The 17,030-nt window shown below is 44.4% G+C and overlaps 8 protein-coding genes across 8 annotated transcripts; 3 read left to right on the top strand and 5 right to left on the bottom strand.

Annotated features, from left to right (window-relative positions):
- Positions 1-861: 861 nt before the first annotated feature.
- Positions 862-4,072, bottom strand: BYT42DRAFT_240737 (uncharacterized protein). Its single transcript, XM_051562666.1, has 8 exons — positions 4,011-4,072; positions 3,646-3,924; positions 3,358-3,552; positions 2,985-3,284; positions 1,972-2,883; positions 1,701-1,886; positions 1,418-1,621; positions 862-1,346 (listed from the first exon to the last, which is right to left on the bottom strand). Exons 1-8 carry the CDS (start codon positions 4,038-4,040, stop codon positions 1,224-1,226), a joined length of 2,229 nt encoding a protein of 742 aa, XP_051426415.1. The 5' UTR covers positions 4,041-4,072; the 3' UTR covers positions 862-1,223.
- Positions 4,073-4,132: 60 nt separating this feature from the next.
- Positions 4,133-7,093, bottom strand: BYT42DRAFT_511085 (fimbrin). Its single transcript, XM_051565151.1, has 7 exons — positions 6,881-7,093; positions 6,616-6,775; positions 6,054-6,276; positions 5,617-6,001; positions 5,225-5,544; positions 4,523-5,151; positions 4,133-4,455 (listed from the first exon to the last, which is right to left on the bottom strand). The coding sequence occupies exons 1-7, from the start codon at positions 6,964-6,966 to the stop codon at positions 4,402-4,404; spliced, it is 1,857 nt and encodes a 618-aa protein (XP_051426414.1). The 5' UTR covers positions 6,967-7,093; the 3' UTR covers positions 4,133-4,401.
- A 338-nt stretch (positions 7,094-7,431) lies between these two features.
- Positions 7,432-7,981, top strand: BYT42DRAFT_492176 (uncharacterized protein; the record flags this gene model as incomplete). The annotated part of the gene is made up of 2 exons (XM_051564130.1): positions 7,432-7,776; positions 7,853-7,981. The coding sequence occupies 2 exons, from the start codon at positions 7,432-7,434 to the stop codon at positions 7,979-7,981; spliced, it is 474 nt and encodes a 157-aa protein (XP_051426413.1).
- Positions 7,982-8,392: 411 nt separating this feature from the next.
- BYT42DRAFT_560659 (uncharacterized protein) lies at positions 8,393-9,312 on the top strand. Its single transcript, XM_051567260.1, has one exon. The coding sequence runs from the start codon at positions 8,483-8,485 to the stop codon at positions 9,179-9,181; it is 699 nt and encodes a 232-aa protein (XP_051426412.1). The 5' UTR covers positions 8,393-8,482; the 3' UTR covers positions 9,182-9,312.
- Positions 9,313-10,241, bottom strand: BYT42DRAFT_560658 (uncharacterized protein). The gene has a single exon (XM_051567259.1). It carries the CDS (start codon positions 10,101-10,103, stop codon positions 9,477-9,479), a length of 627 nt encoding a protein of 208 aa, XP_051426411.1. The 5' UTR covers positions 10,104-10,241; the 3' UTR covers positions 9,313-9,476.
- Positions 10,242-11,520: 1,279 nt separating this feature from the next.
- BYT42DRAFT_528575 (GTP-binding protein YchF) lies at positions 11,521-12,965 on the top strand (the record flags this gene model as incomplete). The annotated part of the gene is made up of 3 exons (XM_051565377.1): positions 11,521-11,686; positions 11,758-11,846; positions 11,936-12,965. 3 exons carry the CDS (start codon positions 11,521-11,523, stop codon positions 12,875-12,877), a joined length of 1,197 nt encoding a protein of 398 aa, XP_051426410.1. The 3' UTR covers positions 12,878-12,965.
- A 4-nt stretch (positions 12,966-12,969) lies between these two features.
- On the bottom strand, positions 12,970-14,847 carry BYT42DRAFT_560651 (centromere protein Chl4/mis15/CENP-N). The gene is made up of 6 exons (XM_051567258.1): positions 14,591-14,847; positions 14,478-14,523; positions 14,352-14,424; positions 14,195-14,283; positions 13,945-14,130; positions 12,970-13,858 (listed from the first exon to the last, which is right to left on the bottom strand). The coding sequence occupies exons 3-6, from the start codon at positions 14,398-14,400 to the stop codon at positions 13,223-13,225; spliced, it is 960 nt and encodes a 319-aa protein (XP_051426409.1). The 5' UTR covers positions 14,401-14,424; positions 14,478-14,523; positions 14,591-14,847; the 3' UTR covers positions 12,970-13,222.
- Positions 14,848-14,963: 116 nt separating this feature from the next.
- On the bottom strand, positions 14,964-17,015 carry BYT42DRAFT_560648 (kinase-like domain-containing protein). Its single transcript, XM_051567257.1, has 7 exons — positions 16,724-17,015; positions 16,393-16,654; positions 16,178-16,297; positions 15,797-16,106; positions 15,633-15,732; positions 15,441-15,575; positions 14,964-15,368 (listed from the first exon to the last, which is right to left on the bottom strand). Exons 1-7 carry the CDS (start codon positions 16,955-16,957, stop codon positions 15,180-15,182), a joined length of 1,350 nt encoding a protein of 449 aa, XP_051426408.1. The 5' UTR covers positions 16,958-17,015; the 3' UTR covers positions 14,964-15,179.
- Positions 17,016-17,030: the final 15 nt, after the last annotated feature.

The raw sequence follows: 17,030 nt of genomic DNA, 5'->3' as shown, positions 1-17,030 counted from the left end.
TTTAACGAACCTGCATTCTTTAAAAGATCAAATCAATGATAACTCAAAGGGGGTTCAAAATAAGGGGACCACAGGAACGGAGAGGATAAAAAAGCTTATTCCATGTTTATCGTGTCAAAAACTCTCAAATCACTCAACTTTAAAAAAAAATCCAGTGCACCGTATCGTCAATATAAACGGTGAACAAAATGTCCTCTTTTTTTCTTGTTACTTTGGTTTTACAGTAAAAAAACACATCATGATGAACTGATCGATTTGTACGATATAGAAATGTCAGGGACGGGTGCGGTTTCGATGGGTCCAATCGTTCTTGTGGATGTGTGCCTGGGTACCTGGCTATCTGTGTATCTTATTATGAGAAGCGAGTAAATGATTCGTTCTACGGTTGTCATGGTTTGGTTCCCTCCAATTTCCTTTTCTACTTTGTACATCAAAATGGGTTTCTCTCGTGAGTCTTCATGGCCAATCATGTGAAAGGTAGGATGGATGAATAATGCGAACCGACCCTTTTTTTTATGATTCTGTACTTTCTTGTCCTACCCTGCGTAACCATCACGGATCATCCCATGCTTACACTGACTTCCGATACTCCCGAACCATGAGAAAAGATTTGGTTCATGGCACCTTTTTACATGGCCCGACCCAGAAAAGATGCTAATTCCTACGCTGTTATGACGAAATGATCAATATAGAATGATGAAACGCATGAAAAGAGAAAAAGAAAAGGGCACCGTCTTGAGATGTTATGCAATGCATGTGGCTAAAGTGAGTCGAGTGATGTATTTCATGACCACTTGATTTCATTAATACCATGAATAGTTTGGATCCAACTCTCTCACCAAACTGGAAATTTTTTCATCGAAACCAATCAATGGTCCAGCGAGTCCAAAAGCTGAATAAATGCACAATCTCCAATCGAAGAAAAAAAAAAGCCAAGCAAGACCATCACACCACCGACCACCACATTCTTAGTTGACCCCCTTTTTAGTATGGACTTGCCGAAACTGCAGGAAGTCAATGCAAAATGTCATCAATATGGCCTGACCGTGCTTTTTTTGCTTATAGAATCGAGTGGAAATTAAGATTTTGAATTGATCCAGTGGAGGACCATGATGCAACTCTTTTTTTCTTCCCCTCTTTTTTTTGAACAAGAAATTTGTACATGTATTTGCAATGGCATGCTTTTGCAAAGCGAAAAAGAATAAAAAAAGTAAAAAATGGATTTAAATGGTACTAGCGAACTGGGCTTGAACACTTCGTTGAATACGAAGCATTTCTTTAAAGGTGTCCTCGTTGCCATGCTGGACTTCGAATTGCTTCCATGTTTGCCAAAAGTCGGGATGAACCTGGATTACAATCACATGCATCTTTTTGAGTACTCTTTACACAATCCATCGTTCGTTGATCTTGCACTTACCCTTGGATCAAAGAATTGCGATGCATAACCATAAATAGCGCGAGCACGGTCGATTTCGCCCAATTTTCGCTCCAATTCTGCATATTTTATACACATGATTCGCACATCCTTATCCGGAAGCGACTCCACCGCATCCTCGTAGATTTCACGAGCCGCCATCACACCAAACGAGGCAGTCGCCTTGGCAATATAGAATTGGAACATCTAACAAAATACACGCATAAGCATTATGCTCCACCGCCATTTTTCTCTTCCAAAGTAATGATGTAAAATTTTTTTTTACCTCCATACGATCCTCGTCAGACACGGCTTTGGTGGCTCGGTTATAGATTCTCATAGCATGTCGAGCTAAACCGTAGTCTTCTTCTAATTTGCCGTACATAAGATACAGTGGTTTAGCATACTTTGGTGGACATTTATCCAACGCTTGCTCGAACAGATCTCTGGCACGCTCCAATTTTGAACCCCCCTACAAGATATCACAAAAAAGACATTAGTCAATAGATGAAAACAAAGGAAGGGAAGAAAGACGCAGCAGTAAACACCAAACTTACGTAGCGTTTGAGGAAACGTTCGAGGTAAATGTTCCATAATTCAAAGGCAATGGGCCATCCGAACAATTCAATACCACGTTCGTATACCTTGAAGGATTCTTCAAAGTATTGGTGTTCGTGAAGAAAAGTGGCATAGTTGACAATGATTTGAGGATTGGCGATACGGAGATCCATGACTTTATCATACACGGCTTTGGCGCTTTCGATGGTCCCCACACTTTCTTCCAAATCAATGTAGAAACTCCACAAACGAAGACTTTTGAACACACGCTGCTGCACGGGTATAGATTCGTCGTGAAAGTTGATCTGTTTCGGGTTCACGCCGGGAACACGAGGTGTCGCTGTAGCGCGACCCATCACGTCCAAAGCGCGATCAAAGTCATCATGGCGCGTTTCCATTTCTGCATATTCACACCACACATCGGCGAGATCGTTGACCGACTTGTAATTCACCTTGACTGCCTTTTCGAAAATCGCACGAGCCGAATCGAGATCCTCGCCATCTTCGTAAAACTTGGCAAAGTGTACCCATAATTCGTGGAATTTGCCGTGAGCTTTTTTCGGATTGACGGTTTGCACAGCTTGTGTGTATGTTTCGACGACCTTTTCCTTGTTATTCTTCCATAGCGCCACCCGTTTCTCCCACTCCAGCACGTTGTTTGGATTCTGTCGCAACAAGACATCGTTGACCAAAAACGGACGGCGATCCATCAGTCGTTCGAAACGCAACAGACGTAAATCCAGTTCCAAATCCTCGTCTTCATCCTTTTCTCCCGCAGCTTCCCGTTCCGCCGCTAATTCCATCTTGGTTGTAATCATTTCTTCTTCAAACTCGGCATAAGCATCAAAGATGGCGGTAAAGTCGCGTACCGTTAGCACCGTCGTAATGCCTTCTTCAAATATATCGCGTGCCTATATGATTTTTTTGGAGGGGAAGAGAGAGAGAGAGGGGCAGGGATGTTTAATAGAGTATTTCTCGGTGGTTCCCAGCTAATTTTCTTTTGACAGCTCACCTTTTCTAATTGTCCCATTTTGATCCAGTACATTGATAATCGACAGTAGAGCATACCGACTTGATCGGTAAATCGTTTGATACCACTGCGAATGATAGGTTCCACTTTCACGGTTGTAATGTGTTCGCAATGTTCGACGATTAATTCACACAGTTCTTGCCACAATTGATAGTGGGATTTTCCTCGAACGGATTGAAATTTCGTATCGTTGACCACGCCTACCATCGTTTTGGCGGCTTCGTCGTAGCGTTCTAGTTTCATTAAATGATCTACAAACGTTTCCACGTGCGACGGTTCCAGCTAAAATGTCCACAAAAATTGTCAGTCCGTCGTCTTGATTCATTGCCTTGGGTGGTCATGAGAGAGGCTTTACCTTGAGGTAGCGACGAAGAACACGGATCGCCGTCTCGCCTCCTGCTGCTTGTGCAAATTCGAGATACAATTCCCAGATGCGTTGATGCTGCGTTACAGGCAAAGCACGCAATGCTCGGTCAAACGTTCGTCGAGTTTGTGTGAGAGCCGGTTGCGTCGTTAGAAACGAAAGATAATCGAGCCAAATGCGTGGCATCTATAAAAAAGAAACAAGCATCACGTCAAATGGATGAGTCAAAGGCACAATTGAAGAGCTGTTGGCAAGCTAATGGAAACCAAAGGGTTTTACCTTGTTGAGTAGAACCAGCGCACGATCGTAACAGTGGTTGACGGCTTCATACTGTGTCTTGAATCGGACAGGATTGACGCCTTTTAGTTTATCGCGTCGTACGTCCAGATATGCTTTCCACAGTTTATACGAGCCCGGAAGCACTTTGAGTGCACGTTCAAAAACGAGACACATTTCTGAAAACGGGCCATTGCGTTTATGATCGGTATACCGTAACCAGCTACGCAACGAATAAGGATTACGAAGAAGTTCCTCTTCGTAAGGTATGTCGTGCTCATTCTACAAGTCAAGAACAACATATGTTATTTCGCTCGTTCCTTAGTAACCCACAGTCCCATTCAATAAACCGAAGCAAGTATCCTTACAATCATAAATGCGTCATGTTGACTCTCCATCGTGCTATTCACTCTAATGAAAGGAAAGTTTCTTGCCAAAAAAGAAATGAGAAAAATTCGAGCTAGCCCTCGAGGTGGGAGGCGAAAAACCAGTCACAACCATTGCCCGACCCACTCGTTGCGCTGCGGACCCAACTGCTTATGTTATTTGTCTCCATTATTTCCAACAAAAATAAAAAGAAAAGAGAGAGAGAGAGAGGGGATATATAGGAATAAGAAGAAAGTATGATTATTGCAAAAAGTTATTCATAAAAAGAAAAAAAGTACATATTATTACAGGATGAAGGCGTATTCATCTTTGTTTCGTTAGGTTTTTTGTTTTTCTTTTTTGTAAGTTGTTATTGTAAGTTTTCATTGCAATTTAGTGACCCATCTGTCGGTCCACCACCATCAAACTGCCAACGAACGTCAAGTTCTAAAATAACAATAAACGTTGAGTATTAGGTAATTCTTGATCCATTTGTTTTACATGTATGACTTACCATCTTGGGTCGGACTTCAACGATATCTTCGGGCACCAAGAAAATGGTGGCGCCCAACTTACGTGCGATGGAAATCGCCAGTCGGGCGTTGTTGAAAGCTTCTTCTTCCGTAGTGCCTCGAGTGACAAGGCTGTAATCCACAATACCGGGCTTCATACCGTTCAAAACATCGATAAAGAACAGACCAGTACGAAGGTTGGGATCCTTGAAGGAGCTCATACGGCTCGATTTACCACCACGTTGCACGGTATCATTCGCCCATCGGACCATGTCTTGATCGGTGACAGGTCGACCTCCCTTGGTTAACGACTGCAACGTATGTACAATGTTCTCACGCATCATTTGCCAAACCAAACCAAGAGTCAACGTTCTTGTTCCGTCCACGATATCGGCTCCCTGGATACCGACCAAGGAAAATCGTCGTTCTTGACCCAGTCTCACAGCGTAATTGCAGTTCTCAATGGCTTTGAACCTTGAGATCGGTTCTTTACGGCTCACCATACGCCAATTCACCAATCCAGGAACCACCTTGTCAAATGCCTGCAACAGAACCACACCGTCCTTCAAATCCTCAAACAAGTTGTATACACCCTTGTCCACATTAAGACTGTTCAACCACAAAATGAACACTAAAAGGAAAATGGCATTAGTCAACCTGCCATGGTGAAAAAGTTGGGGGAACTTATTATAGTCAAAACTTACTTCGTGCTTCACGTTCACCTTCGGCATCAAAAGGTTCAATTTCAGGTGCTTCTTCTTCGGTCAAGGGGTCAAGGCCAGGATGCGTGTTGAAGAGATGGGCGACAAATGCCAAATTCAGCTTGGGGTTACCGGCAACGAGGGCTGATGGGGTCAAGTATTTGCGGCAACCAATTCTCTCAGCATTATCCAGCACCATTTCGGCTCGGCGTAATAAATCACGCTCTTGAAGAGCAGCCTTGGAACACTCTTCGGGTTTCAACTGGTGCAAGAGAATGGTATAGTTCTCACCATCCATCACATCCTTGCTGAAATTGTGAACTCTAAATAACAATTTTGATGGGTCAACTGCCTCCAACAAAGATAATGTACGAGCCTTTCTCAAACCGCCTTACCTTCGTTCCCAACCAGCGGCTTTGAGATGATAGTTGAACCAGCGCAACAAGATCTGATCCGGAGGCAACTTGAGGAACTCTTCCAAAGTTTCGTCTTCCTCCAACAGACGGTACAATTCGGGGTGGAGCTTGATATCAATCTTACTCAGCAAACCACGTTTGATGATTTGCCAGATAAGACCCAAGATCAAATGTTCACGAGCTTCAATGATATCTGTGGAACCAATGTTGACAACCGAACAGCCAATAGCCTTGGCAGAATTGATGACAATGTTGTTGTTCTCCACCATTTGGAAGTTGTTGATCTTCTTGCCCGCGTTCAATACACGTTCATCAATTGTATCGGGAACAGCATCGTTGATCAGTTTACATAAGATAAGACCATCTGAACCAATCGTCAGTATCCATAGAGACCAAGTATTTACTGCGGATCTTACCTCGGCATTCATCAAACAACTGCATGGTATTGGTGGGAATGGGAAGACGATGGCCCACATGACGATCGCCGGCCAAAACGCCATTGATATGACGTGTGAATTCGGTACGTTCATCTTCATTGATGGTATGTGTTACATTGGCATTGGTACCGTGAACCTTGATCTTGTTTTGATGAACGTCAAAGGCGCCTCTGTTACGACCTTCCTTTAGCTTGGCCGCAAGCTATGCCATGGATCAAAAAAAAAGAGATGATGAGTACGTTGGATTTGTTTAAAACACCGCCTCATGCATTTCCGTGACCCGAATAAATGGCGTCGGTTTTCGTTTATACATTTCTCCCGCTGCGCTCGTTTTTGGATTCATTACTTCCGCCCCTCTCCTCCTCCACCCCAACCGCTCTCCGCCCTCCGCCCCTTGCCACATATGAAATAAAGGCGTGCACAGACCTTTTTTTCATTATTATTTTCTCCCCCCCCTTCTATCCCTTACATCCCCTACGCTTTCCATCCCACCAACCAAACCAAACAATAAAAAAAAAGACAGGATTGGAACATGCTTTACCTCGACAAATTCTTCCACGTCAATTTTGCCGGTGGCACTGGTACTGACTTGTTTCAGAGTCGCACGCACTTCGTCATAATTATCACTGTAACCAGTATCCTTGCACGCTTGCTGAATTTCACGCTGGTCAAGGTAGCCATCGCCATCCAAATCACAGTTACTGTGTAAAGAAAATAGAAAGGCAAGAAAATGAGGTGATGAGCAAGCTGTGATTTCACTTTTTCTCAAAGTTGTCGCGACAACAACAAAAGAGAACCAAACTTACTTGAACTGGTCAATGAGCGAGTTAATATCGTTCACTTGTAAGGCAGGGTACTTCTTCTGAAGTGTGAATGCGTTGATAATGGGCATTGGGAATGAAAGGATGACTTGCTTTTTTTTTGGCTGTGTTCAAAATAGGCAATAAAAAGAGTAAGAGCAAAGAGGTGAAAAGCGAATGATGTATTTTTTTCTCTTTCTTTTTTTTTCGACTGTGTTCAACCACCCGTGTTTTTCCTTTTTTTTTTTCTGGGTTTTCTTTGCCAAGGCAAAAAACGGTATCAGCCAATGACGTATGTTGGTGTTACTCAAAATTGCCTTTTTAAGCTGCATAAAAAAATGACTCGGCGAAACTATCGATAGAAAAAAAAAAGCCATCACAGAACAATAAAGGGAATTATCATCGATGTCTGTCTTGTCTTTATTACCCATCAATACGATATCATTATGAGTGGCAATCCATTTGATGACCCATGGAGGCAAGCTCCCGATGGCCCGGCCTTTGGTAACGCCTATGAAAGCAACGATCGTCAGCAACAACCGTGGAATGGCTACGCCATGCCCGCTCCGCCACCGTCGCACAGCCAAGAAGGCCATGCGTGGCGCGAATCCAATAAAACGCAAGCTGAGCATCCTCGTCCACTTGCCAATCAGGATGCTTATCAATATACGGGCACCCGCTACGGTAACCAAGATTTCGCCGCCACCAGCAACGCTTTCTCTACCCAACACCAGGATACAGCCCCGACCCATACGCAACCCACGTCGCAGCCTGTCGACACAGCCAGCGTTCATACGGACACGAGAAGAACCGGCAGACCATCTCGCCTGCGGTTGCTTCTGCGCACCATTCTTTTTGTGGCCAGTGTGGGCCATTTAGGCTTCGCAGCCGGTGCATCACCCGTAAGTTCAACTCGGCACGGACGAGTAATAACATTTCTGGGCATTGACATATTATTATCACTGCGGATCCCATTAGTACTCCAATCAACCGGTGCCTTTTGACAATCGATCGTGCTTCTACTATCTATTTGCAGTGGTATGCAACCATGACATCATGAAAATCTGTGATTTTTTTTTCTTTTTTGGTTTACCTAACCATGGCTAACCTGGATACGGATAGGCCGTCCTTTCCATCCTATGGACAGGGTTCCACATCATTCACTTTTTCCTGCGATGGGTGACCCACTCGCAAAAGATCCGACGGCCGATTTTATTCGGAATCGATGCCTTGTTTGTGCTGCTGTGGGGCATTGGCATCATTATTGAGATTTCCAGATATCACTGTGCGCCAGGCGATCATAATCATTGGTGCGATTTTTACAACGTCAGCATTTTTTGGGGCTTCCTTTGCTTTGTAGGTTACATTGTAGCCCTTGTGTGGGGCATATTCGGTGCATGCCGTGGAAAACGACGATAAAAGAAAAATGCCAAAAGCGTCAAATCACACTATTTGCAGTTTGTTGATGTCACAAGAATGCCCCAGTTTACATACATCAAGTCAGACTATTTCTTTCTGTAACTTTTTTTTTTTCTGATTCGTAATTTTTTTGTTTCCAAGTCTATTTGAAGTGCTCTGTATTTATTGTGGGCCTTTTTTTTTACACGAATGGACGGTTTTGTGCAAACGGCTTTGCAGCTTTACAGCACCACCAATAAAGCGCTGTTATTCATACTCCACGTTGTGTTCATTGTCGGATGCATTCATAAATGGCTACCACAGCAACATCGACAAACACGCAGTCTCAAATTGCCCGTGTCACCAGAAACGGTGTGGAAGATCATTTTGGACATTGATCGATACCCCTCATGGCGGTCGCACGTCATTAGCATACAGCCTCAGCATTCTGCCAATGCCAAAACGCTCTGTTTCATTGAGCAGATTGCGCATACAAAGCAACAACTCGCTTATAAGCGACGTAGCAAGACCGAGAGTCCGATTCCCTGGAAAAACACGCGAGCACGATCCGTCGCCATGACTCGTATCAGCAACGAGTGCCTTGTCCGCATCGACCGCGGCACGCGTGTCAAAAGTGCCAAAGATGGAACCCCGCTCAAGGCCAAGCTTTCCACCCTCCAACGCACGTGGGAAATCGCCATTCGTCCCGACGGTTACCACACCATCTTTACCCTCACCGAAACCGTCCATACACAAGGCATGTTAGCCAGATGGCTAGGCCCTGTCCTCGGTTTCCATCGCGCTTCACAACGATTTCTCGTTGATCTCGTTCGAGAACTGGATCGTTCAGTCATCCTGTCCACCCAAATCAAAACATCACCTGCACCCCAGCACCCTCTCAAACATTGATGTTCCTAGCCGAAACCACGAATGACCCAAGTTCTCATTTTAATTCCCTATATCCCCATTCTTTATAACCTCTGACACCTGATCATGCGTAGCACCAAAAATGCAATCCGCAAATGGATCCTAATATCTCTCCATTTTTTATCTATAAACCAATTTTGATGCCAGCCAGTAAAAAAGTCATTGTCATGTTACTGAACCATATGTCAATGCCTAGAAAAAAAGAAAAAGATAGGATCGAGGGGAATATGATAAATGATGAAAAAAGAATCGGAGAGTATGGCGAGAGACCGACTTGCTATAGTGCGGTATCCATGACAGTATCCGCTTCTTGTTCCAGTGGTGCAGGGTCGGTTTCTTCGGACGATTCGGCAATATCTTGCAGGTTGGTCACGAGGGTATGTTGTGCAGAGTCGGAGGAAATATCACACAGCGAAATAGCTTTGACGAGGTCGTTGGTAGCATTGGAGAAGGCAGCCCGAGCTTTGATACGATGGACGCTTATTGGAATACGAGACGGTCGCACAGTAGAAACGGTGTTATGACGCTTTCTGATCGGTCGTCGCCAGAAGCGCAACGACGGAGACCCCACCGATCGGCTGTTGAAAGGACCCAGTTTGCTTGCTGAATGACTGGGATGCCTGGAGTGGCGTAACAGTTTGTCCCATTGCCGGGCATGGGTCATGGATCTTTCTCGATCATTCACGGACGAACCGGCGTGATGGTGCGTAGTTGATGCTAAGCCGAGCATCAAATGCAAGGAGGAGTCGGAAAAGCGAGTGGATGGTGGCTGCTGATCATGTTGGGTAGAATTGAAATTGATGCTACTGTCACTCTTGTACAGATTCCTCACAGGCCAGCCTGAACTCATGGAAAACGTAGGAATCACATTATCATTGGACGGTAAGGACGGACCCATCTCCATGATCACATTGAAAAAAAAAAGGAAAAAGTCAAGCGTCCCCACTGGTAGACCAAGTGGGAAAAAAAATGCAAAACTACGAATCATGACAATGACACTCCGCTTGTCGATTGCCACGGCTCCCCCATTGTTCGATGAAACCATGTATTTTGAATCTCTCTTTTTAAAAATTGAGATCGGTTATCAGCAAAACACTATAATGCCATGGTGATGGTTGGCTGCCATGGATAGATCAGGCAATCTAGATCATTTTGCAAAGTGGGTCTACGGTATACTGAAACAATGGTGTGTATATGTGAGTGCATACGTGAGAGTGTGAGTGGGTGATGAGGCTATCGAGGTATCATTCTCTGAGATCTTGCCAGCCGTCCAGTAGATAATTCATAGGGATGATGATTTATGGGGCGAAAATGCGCTGAGGGTGTCGCCCTTGTAGGAAACTGAAAAACAATGCTGTATCGAGACCGCTTGAAATTCATTATTGTGCTGTGAGCATGTTGAAGTGATGTAGCTCGATAAACCATATCATTTCGGCCGCCATGCATAGTAAAAGAGGATAGTTGGTGCAATTTGAAGTAGTGGCCGCTTACACTATGTGTGGCGTTGCTGGTGGTTGTCCATCAATCATTGCTGCTCAAAGTGAAGCGAGCAAACAAAGGCGATGTGAATTGATTGACTACTTTCTCGGATCCTTTAAATATAGATGAGAAAGAAAAATTATTTTCACACACGACATAGGGATACAAATATGATACGAATGAGCTCCAAAAGTATATTTTCTGGCCAGATCGTGATATTTATTCAAGGTCGATTTTTGCTTTACAACCTCGCAAATGCATTTTCTTGTTCTTCTTTTTGGTCGTAATGAAAATTGTTTCTGATGGAAGGACTTTACACCGGATCCAGTTGTAAACGTGGCTTCCGCAGCATGATAGGATTCTAGCGATCTGCTTTTTGTTTACCACGTCCACCAAATCAGACTTTTTTTTTGCTAATCGTTCAAGCACGAAAAAAAAAAAAGAGGAGATGGTAGTGACGGTGAACACTATGCCATATGAGGTATAGCTGATCCGCGTTTGATGAGAGACAGACTCGCGGACCAACAAAATTTCGTTTTCGGTCCTTTTGGTCCAACCCAAGCATGGTCGGATTCAATGCTTTTTTCCGCAATGACTGCGTCTATTTGAACTCCGTCTCAGGCACTAAAACTGGTGCCGTTGTCACTCTAAAATCCCTCCTTTTTTTTCACTAATTTCTGCTTTATAGAATATAGAAAAAATAGGTAGGTCGAGTTTCAATAACTAGATTCCTATAGTATGAGGCAACATGTTAGAAAAAAAATTGTCGATTTGCCTGTTCTTGTTATCATTTGAAATCGATTCCAGTCACTCACATTGATTGTCTTTAGATATATATCACCATGGCACCCAAGAAGAACGTGAAAGAGGAAAAGCTTCTGCTCGGACGTCCCTCCAATAATCTAAAGATTGGTGTGGTGGGTCTTCCCAATGTAGGCAAGTCCACATTTTTCAATGCACTGACAAACGCCTCGGCCGCCGCCGAAAACTATCCCTTCTGTACCATCGGTAAGCAGAGCATACTGAATCCGCCAAAAAAAAAGGGCCACTCATCTCGTTCATCCGTTGATTTTTTATAGATCCGGAGGAATCACGAGTGTCGGTACCAGATCCTCGCTTCGATTGGTTATGTCAACATTACAAGCCGGCCAAAGAAATTCCTGCCTTTGTACGTATTCTACAGATGGTTTATCGTAAAAAAAAAAAAAAGACAGAGGTCGTTAGAAGCTGACGTAGTTTGACGTTGGGTTTTGATAGTTGACGGTAATTGATATTGCTGGTCTGGTTAAAGGCGCTGCATCGGGTGCGGGACTTGGCAATGCATTCTTATCGCACATCAAGGCGGTGGATGCGATTTTTCATGTGGTGCGTGCGTTTGGTGAAGCAGACGTGATTCATGTGGAAGGTGACCTGGATCCGGTGCGTGACATGGAAATCATCCACGAGGAACTGCGATTAAAGGATGAGGAATTCCTTTCGAAGCAAGTCACCGAATTGGGTAACGTGGTGCGTCGACTGGGACACGGTGGAAATGCGGCCGACAAGGCCAAGAAGGAAGAATTTGCCGTAGTCAGCAAAGTATATGACTGGGTCAAAGAAGGCAAGGAAGTCCGTCATGGTATGTGGTCCAACAAGGAAATTGAAGTGATCAATACACTCCATTTGATTACGGCCAAACCGGTGATTTATTTGGCCAATGTGAGTGAGAAGGATTATCTGCGCAAAAAAAACAAGTGGTTGCCCAAGATCAAGGCGTGGATTGACGAGCATTCACCGGGCGATTTAATGATTCCTTACTCGGGTGTATTTGAGCACCGTCTCACCTTGATGGAGCCCGAGGAAAAGGCCAATACCTTGAAAGAATTGCAAGTAGCATCCGTCTTGTCCAAAATCATTGTGGCAGGTTACAACGCGTTGCAATTGATCTATTTCTTTACTGGAGGACCCGATGAGGTCCGTGCATGGACGATCCGCCGCAGCACCAAAGCACCTCAAGCCGCCGGCGTCATTCACTCGGATTTCGAACGTGGATTCATCATGGCCGAAGTCATGCGATACAACGATCTTCATGAACTCGGTAGCGAAAATGCAGTCAAGGGTGCAGGCAAGTACATGCAAAAGGGCAAAGATTATGTTGTCGAAGACGGAGACATCATCTACTTCAAGTTCAATGTCACTGCCTCGGCCAAGAAAAAGTAGATTCCCTCCTGTAAACAAAACCTATCCATCATGGCCGTTTCTCTTTGTACATTAACAATTGAGAAGAAAACCAAAAAGAAAAAAAAATCCTACTGTCTATACCCTCATAAAAGCGAGGTCCCTTGTTGAAAAATATAATAAAATAAAATACAATAGATAAATTTACAAACGAGCAAAAAAATGTGAGTTGCCATCAATGTTAGGATGACCTTTTTGTAGGATCATGAATACAAATGGAGTATGTAAAGGATATGCTAGTAGCAAGAGCGATGCGGCGATGAATGAGGATCCTAATTGGAAGAAGGGAGGACGAAAAAAGATACATGGGGAAAATAAGCGGTGATTCTAAGAGATGGGAGGGATGTTTTCTGTGTCCATGGGTGATGGTGGTTCGGCGCCGGCCTGGGCCCAGCGTCCATCTCTGGTGACCACGACGTTATCTGTACCTGCTGAAGCCAACTGCATCATCCATTCGGGTATGGGGGGTTGAAGCACGCCTTCCAAAATCAAACGCCGCATGCCTTCCAAAACGTTGGTGCCCTTAATATTGATGGTCATTTGCATTTCGTCCTCTTCTTCGGCCACGCTGGTATGGCCTTCTTCCGTCTGTGACAGCATGGCCGTCAGTGATTCGTTTTCCAGAGGTACGGTCAGCTCGATTTGCAGTGATTCTAAATTCGGCATCGGATTCCAACCAAAGCTTTCGGCGACCTGGGTATACCGATTTTTCACCAAGTCTTTATCTGTAGGAACAATACGTTTCTTCTCTTCCCGAGTGCTCACGTAGGCTTCGGCTCCTTTGAGTGGTTTGGACGGTTTGGCCCGGTAATCCAGCGGGTTGCTGTCCACTTGATCCAACCTGAATTTACTGAAAACGCCCAGAGAAGTCTGGTTCAAAACAATTTCGGATAACGTATCCACCCGTTTACTGCTTAGATTTTGCTCCTGCGCTGATTCGGCGGCAAATGTATGCAAAACACCCTAAGTGACCAATGGTTGAGTGATCTAAAGCCGTTCGCTCCTCCCATTGCGCACACACACACACACACGCACTCATGATACGGTACCTGAATGACATACTCCTTTCGGTCGCTTGAGGCGATGCTAGAAAACAAAATGTAGGGCGTATTACACAGATGCACCAGATAAGCGAGGCACGAAGAACGAGGAGCAGTGTGGGCTTCCATACTGTCGGTCATACATACACGGACCCAGTGGGTGTCTGTGTCATTCTGTTTCCAAACCAGCACATGCTATCATTTTTTGTTTGTCCATTAGAACTGTATATCAAATCTGTACATTTTCCACGATACGTACACAACTGAAGAAAGGATTCAAATACTGTTGTAAACGATCCCGCAACACCGAGGCATCAATCCCCAGTTCAGCACGGTGTTGGTTGTTCCCTGAAAATCAAAAAAAAGGTAAACACGCGGTAAAAGAAAGATGCTCATAGTTGACGAGGTCACGGTACCTTGTTTCAGTTCCCATACTTTCCATGATTTGTAAACGGGTTGATGCATGACATCTGTAGAAAAAGAAGTGTGCTTTAAGTGAATGATCAAAACCAAGCTCGACCTTGATTGGCAAAGTAACTTACGCGTTAGATCAAGTTGCGCAATCTGTAGGGCATATAGTCCTGACGGCTAATGTCAAGAGAAAATAGAAATCAGCTGTGTGAAAAATTACATTACGCTTGACTAGTGAGCATACATAATCGGTGAATATTTGCTGCACAAGCTTTGGTTTGGTGGCCGTCTCTAATGCGGCATAATCGTCCCAAGTGCCGGAAGAAGGTCGTAATTCCGGATCGTTGAACCACTGTTTAGCAACTGCCAATATCTGCGGTTTGTTCAGTTTGCGAAGTAGCGTATCAACGCGAGTGCCGTACTGGATCAGCTGACGATCTTCTTGAGTGAGCACCATGATGATCGGACAAAGTCAAGGCTGGTTCACTGTTTACGGCAGAAGAGCACGGTGAGCTGACTGGGTTTTAAATTTTGCTTGTCAAGCAAAAACGATCCCCGATTTTTTTCATGTTCTCGTACTTAAAAGACAACGGATCCAAAGAAAAAGACTTATTTTATCACGATGATGATCAGTGTTGGGGAACACACGTGTCGAATGGATTAAAAAAGGTGAATAAAAACACCTTTTGATGAATTCAAAAGGCTTTATTTGACCTTTTTATCTTGATTATGATTGTTGATGAGAGGAGTTGGATTAAGAAGGAAAAGGGTAACAAGGGAGAATTAAAGAGTTCTTTTCTGGTATGTGAAAAAAAAAGAAAAAGGAAAAGTCATTATTGAGGATCTTCTAGGTGAATGGCACGAGTGGCAACTTGGATTTCTTCCAGTTGGTTGACTTTTTCCGCGCTTTCCGCGTTTTCCGCTTTCTCCTCATCCTGCTTCTTCACCTCATCCATGATTTTGTTCAGTGATTGCTGTGACAAGGATCGAGAATGACGTTTAAACTTGGTCACCGCTTTCATCTAGGAGACACGTTTGCCGTGGTTACTTATAGGAACCCACAATAGTATGGACTGGATATTAAGACTACTTACAATCGTAAAGATACTACCAATGTTCTTGATAGCATTGTTAATTTCTTCTTCTGTAACTTCAGTGACCACCATTTCGCAGTTCTCTTCTTCACTGATCAGTGGTTCTTGACCATCCTTCGTCACCCAGGGATGTGTCTATTGATAAAATTTTAAGCCAACGGAATCCGCGGTCCGGTTCCTCGATCAACTTACGCGTAGTTCGGACATGACGATACGTTGTTCTGGATCTTTTTCTAATAATCGATGAAGGAGATCCACCAGTTGAGGATCAAGATTTTCATCGCAAGTCACTCTAAAAGATGAATAAGCATCTGATGGGTATCATCTCTGTGTACAAAGAGTTTCCAGCCACTCACGGGTCATTTTTGATCATATTATATAATTCAATAATGCTGCCGCTTCGAAAGGGCAATCGACCGTGGACAAGACAATACAGCGTGATGCCCAAGGACCATATATCGGCTGCTTTGCCGGAAATCTCGCCGTGATGCGCTACGCACAATTCCGGAGCCATGAACGCAGGACTTCCCGCGGACCCCTTGAGTTTATCGTTGCCTTTGACAAACATCTCGGACACGCCAAAATCCACAATCTTCAACACATCGTCGTCTGATAACAGCAAGTTGTCGGGTTTGATGTCACGGTGAACAATATCGTTGTTATGCACTAATCAAGAGCATAGCATATGAGCCGTTTGGTTCCGTGTGTCTCCCTTGTTTTGTTCCTGTAATATTTACAATACTCGATGCCAAGGATCATTTCGCGGAAAAATCGTCGTGCGTCGTCGTTACTGTAAGGCGTGGCGTTGTGATCGAGCTCAATGGACATTAGCACGCCTTTGTGGGCCATCTCAAACACTATGGTTGCCACGATGAGGATCTTGAACTCATCCCACCCCATAAAATCACCGAGGGCCCAATTGAACAAAACAATGCCGGCGTTCCCCTCTTACCCATATAGATCGAATCACCATTGGGATCATCCAATACTTCATACAACTTGACCACGTGCGGATGGTTCAGCTTTTTCAAGATGGCGACCTCTCCGCGCACAAGGTCCAACGGGTTTTCTGACTGATTAGGATTCCTGAGCGGACCTCCTCTACCCACACCCAATCCGAATCCTCCTCTGACACCTCCACGACGGGCTCCACGACGAAGCATGTTGGATTGTTCTTTTCGACGTAGACGCGATTTGCTGAATTCCTTGATGGCCTAAATGGATCCGGTCGGTTGGCCATTCCTTCCATCATGCCGAATTCTTATTTTCCCATTTGCACTTACATATTCAGTGTTGCTATTCACGCCAATACCAAGGTGCACCGTGCCAAAAGCGCCACGGCCGATTTCTTTCTTGAGCAGGTAATCGTTGATTTTGCGGAATCCTTCTTTGGTTTCTGACGTAGTGGCACCCAACGTCTCAATGACGACGGAAGGCGGGCGTGGTTTCCGTCGGACGGTGGATGAACTAGGGGAAGCCGAAGGCGACGATGAAATGGAAGGCGTCGATTCTGTCATATCACTGTCCTTGAAGAATAAGAAAAATAGGAAAAAGTAAAAGAAGCTTGCAATTGCATGCTGCACTTACTTT

The sequence above is a fragment of the Radiomyces spectabilis genome (assembly GCF_025331425.1).
Source record: "Radiomyces spectabilis strain NRRL 2753 chromosome Unknown BYT42scaffold_3, whole genome shotgun sequence".
Taxonomy (NCBI): Eukaryota; Fungi; Mucoromycota; class Mucoromycetes; order Mucorales; family Radiomycetaceae; genus Radiomyces; species Radiomyces spectabilis.
The sequence above is the reverse complement of the archived record's forward strand: the minus strand, read 5'-3'. Positions and strand labels throughout refer to the sequence as shown.

Bases quoted from the DNA above. Each gene is read 5' to 3' on its own strand.
- BYT42DRAFT_560658 (XM_051567259.1), bottom strand. From the start codon at position 10,103: ATGGAGATGGGTCCGTCCTTACCGTCCAATGATAATGTGATTCCTACG.
- BYT42DRAFT_560659 (XM_051567260.1), top strand. From the start codon at position 8,483: ATGGACGGTTTTGTGCAAACGGCTTTGCAGCTTTACAGCACCACCAAT.
- BYT42DRAFT_560648 (XM_051567257.1), bottom strand. From the start codon at position 16,957: ATGACAGAATCGACGCCTTCCATTTCATCGTCGCCTTCGGCTTCCCCT. The intron at 16,655-16,723 runs GTAAGTGCAAAT...GGATCCATTTAG, and splicing joins TGAATAGCAACACTGAATAT to GCCATCAAGGAATTCAGCAA. The intron at 15,576-15,632 runs GTAAGTTGATCG...TTTTATCAATAG, and splicing joins TCGTCATGTCCGAACTACGC to ACACATCCCTGGGTGACGAA.
- BYT42DRAFT_560651 (XM_051567258.1), bottom strand. From the start codon at position 14,400: ATGCATCAACCCGTTTACAAATCATGGAAAGTATGGGAACTGAAACAA. The intron at 14,284-14,351 runs GTACCGTGACCT...TTTGATTTTCAG, and splicing joins AGTATGGGAACTGAAACAAG to GGAACAACCAACACCGTGCT. The intron at 13,859-13,944 runs GTACCGTATCAT...TTGGTCACTTAG, and splicing joins GAAAGGAGTATGTCATTCAG to GGTGTTTTGCATACATTTGC.
- BYT42DRAFT_511085 (XM_051565151.1), bottom strand. From the start codon at position 6,966: ATGCCCATTATCAACGCATTCACACTTCAGAAGAAGTACCCTGCCTTA. The intron at 6,776-6,880 runs GTAAGTTTGGTT...TTCTTTACACAG, and splicing joins TCGCTCATTGACCAGTTCAA to TAACTGTGATTTGGATGGCG. The intron at 5,545-5,616 runs GTAAGGCGGTTT...ATTGTTATTTAG, and splicing joins GCCGCTGGTTGGGAACGAAG to AGTTCACAATTTCAGCAAGG.
- BYT42DRAFT_240737 (XM_051562666.1), bottom strand. From the start codon at position 4,040: ATGGAGAGTCAACATGACGCATTTATGATT. The intron at 3,553-3,645 runs GTAAAACCCTTT...TCTTTTTTATAG, and splicing joins CGCTGGTTCTACTCAACAAG to ATGCCACGCATTTGGCTCGA. The intron at 3,285-3,357 runs GTAAAGCCTCTC...TGGACATTTTAG, and splicing joins TTCTTCGTCGCTACCTCAAG to CTGGAACCGTCGCACGTGGA.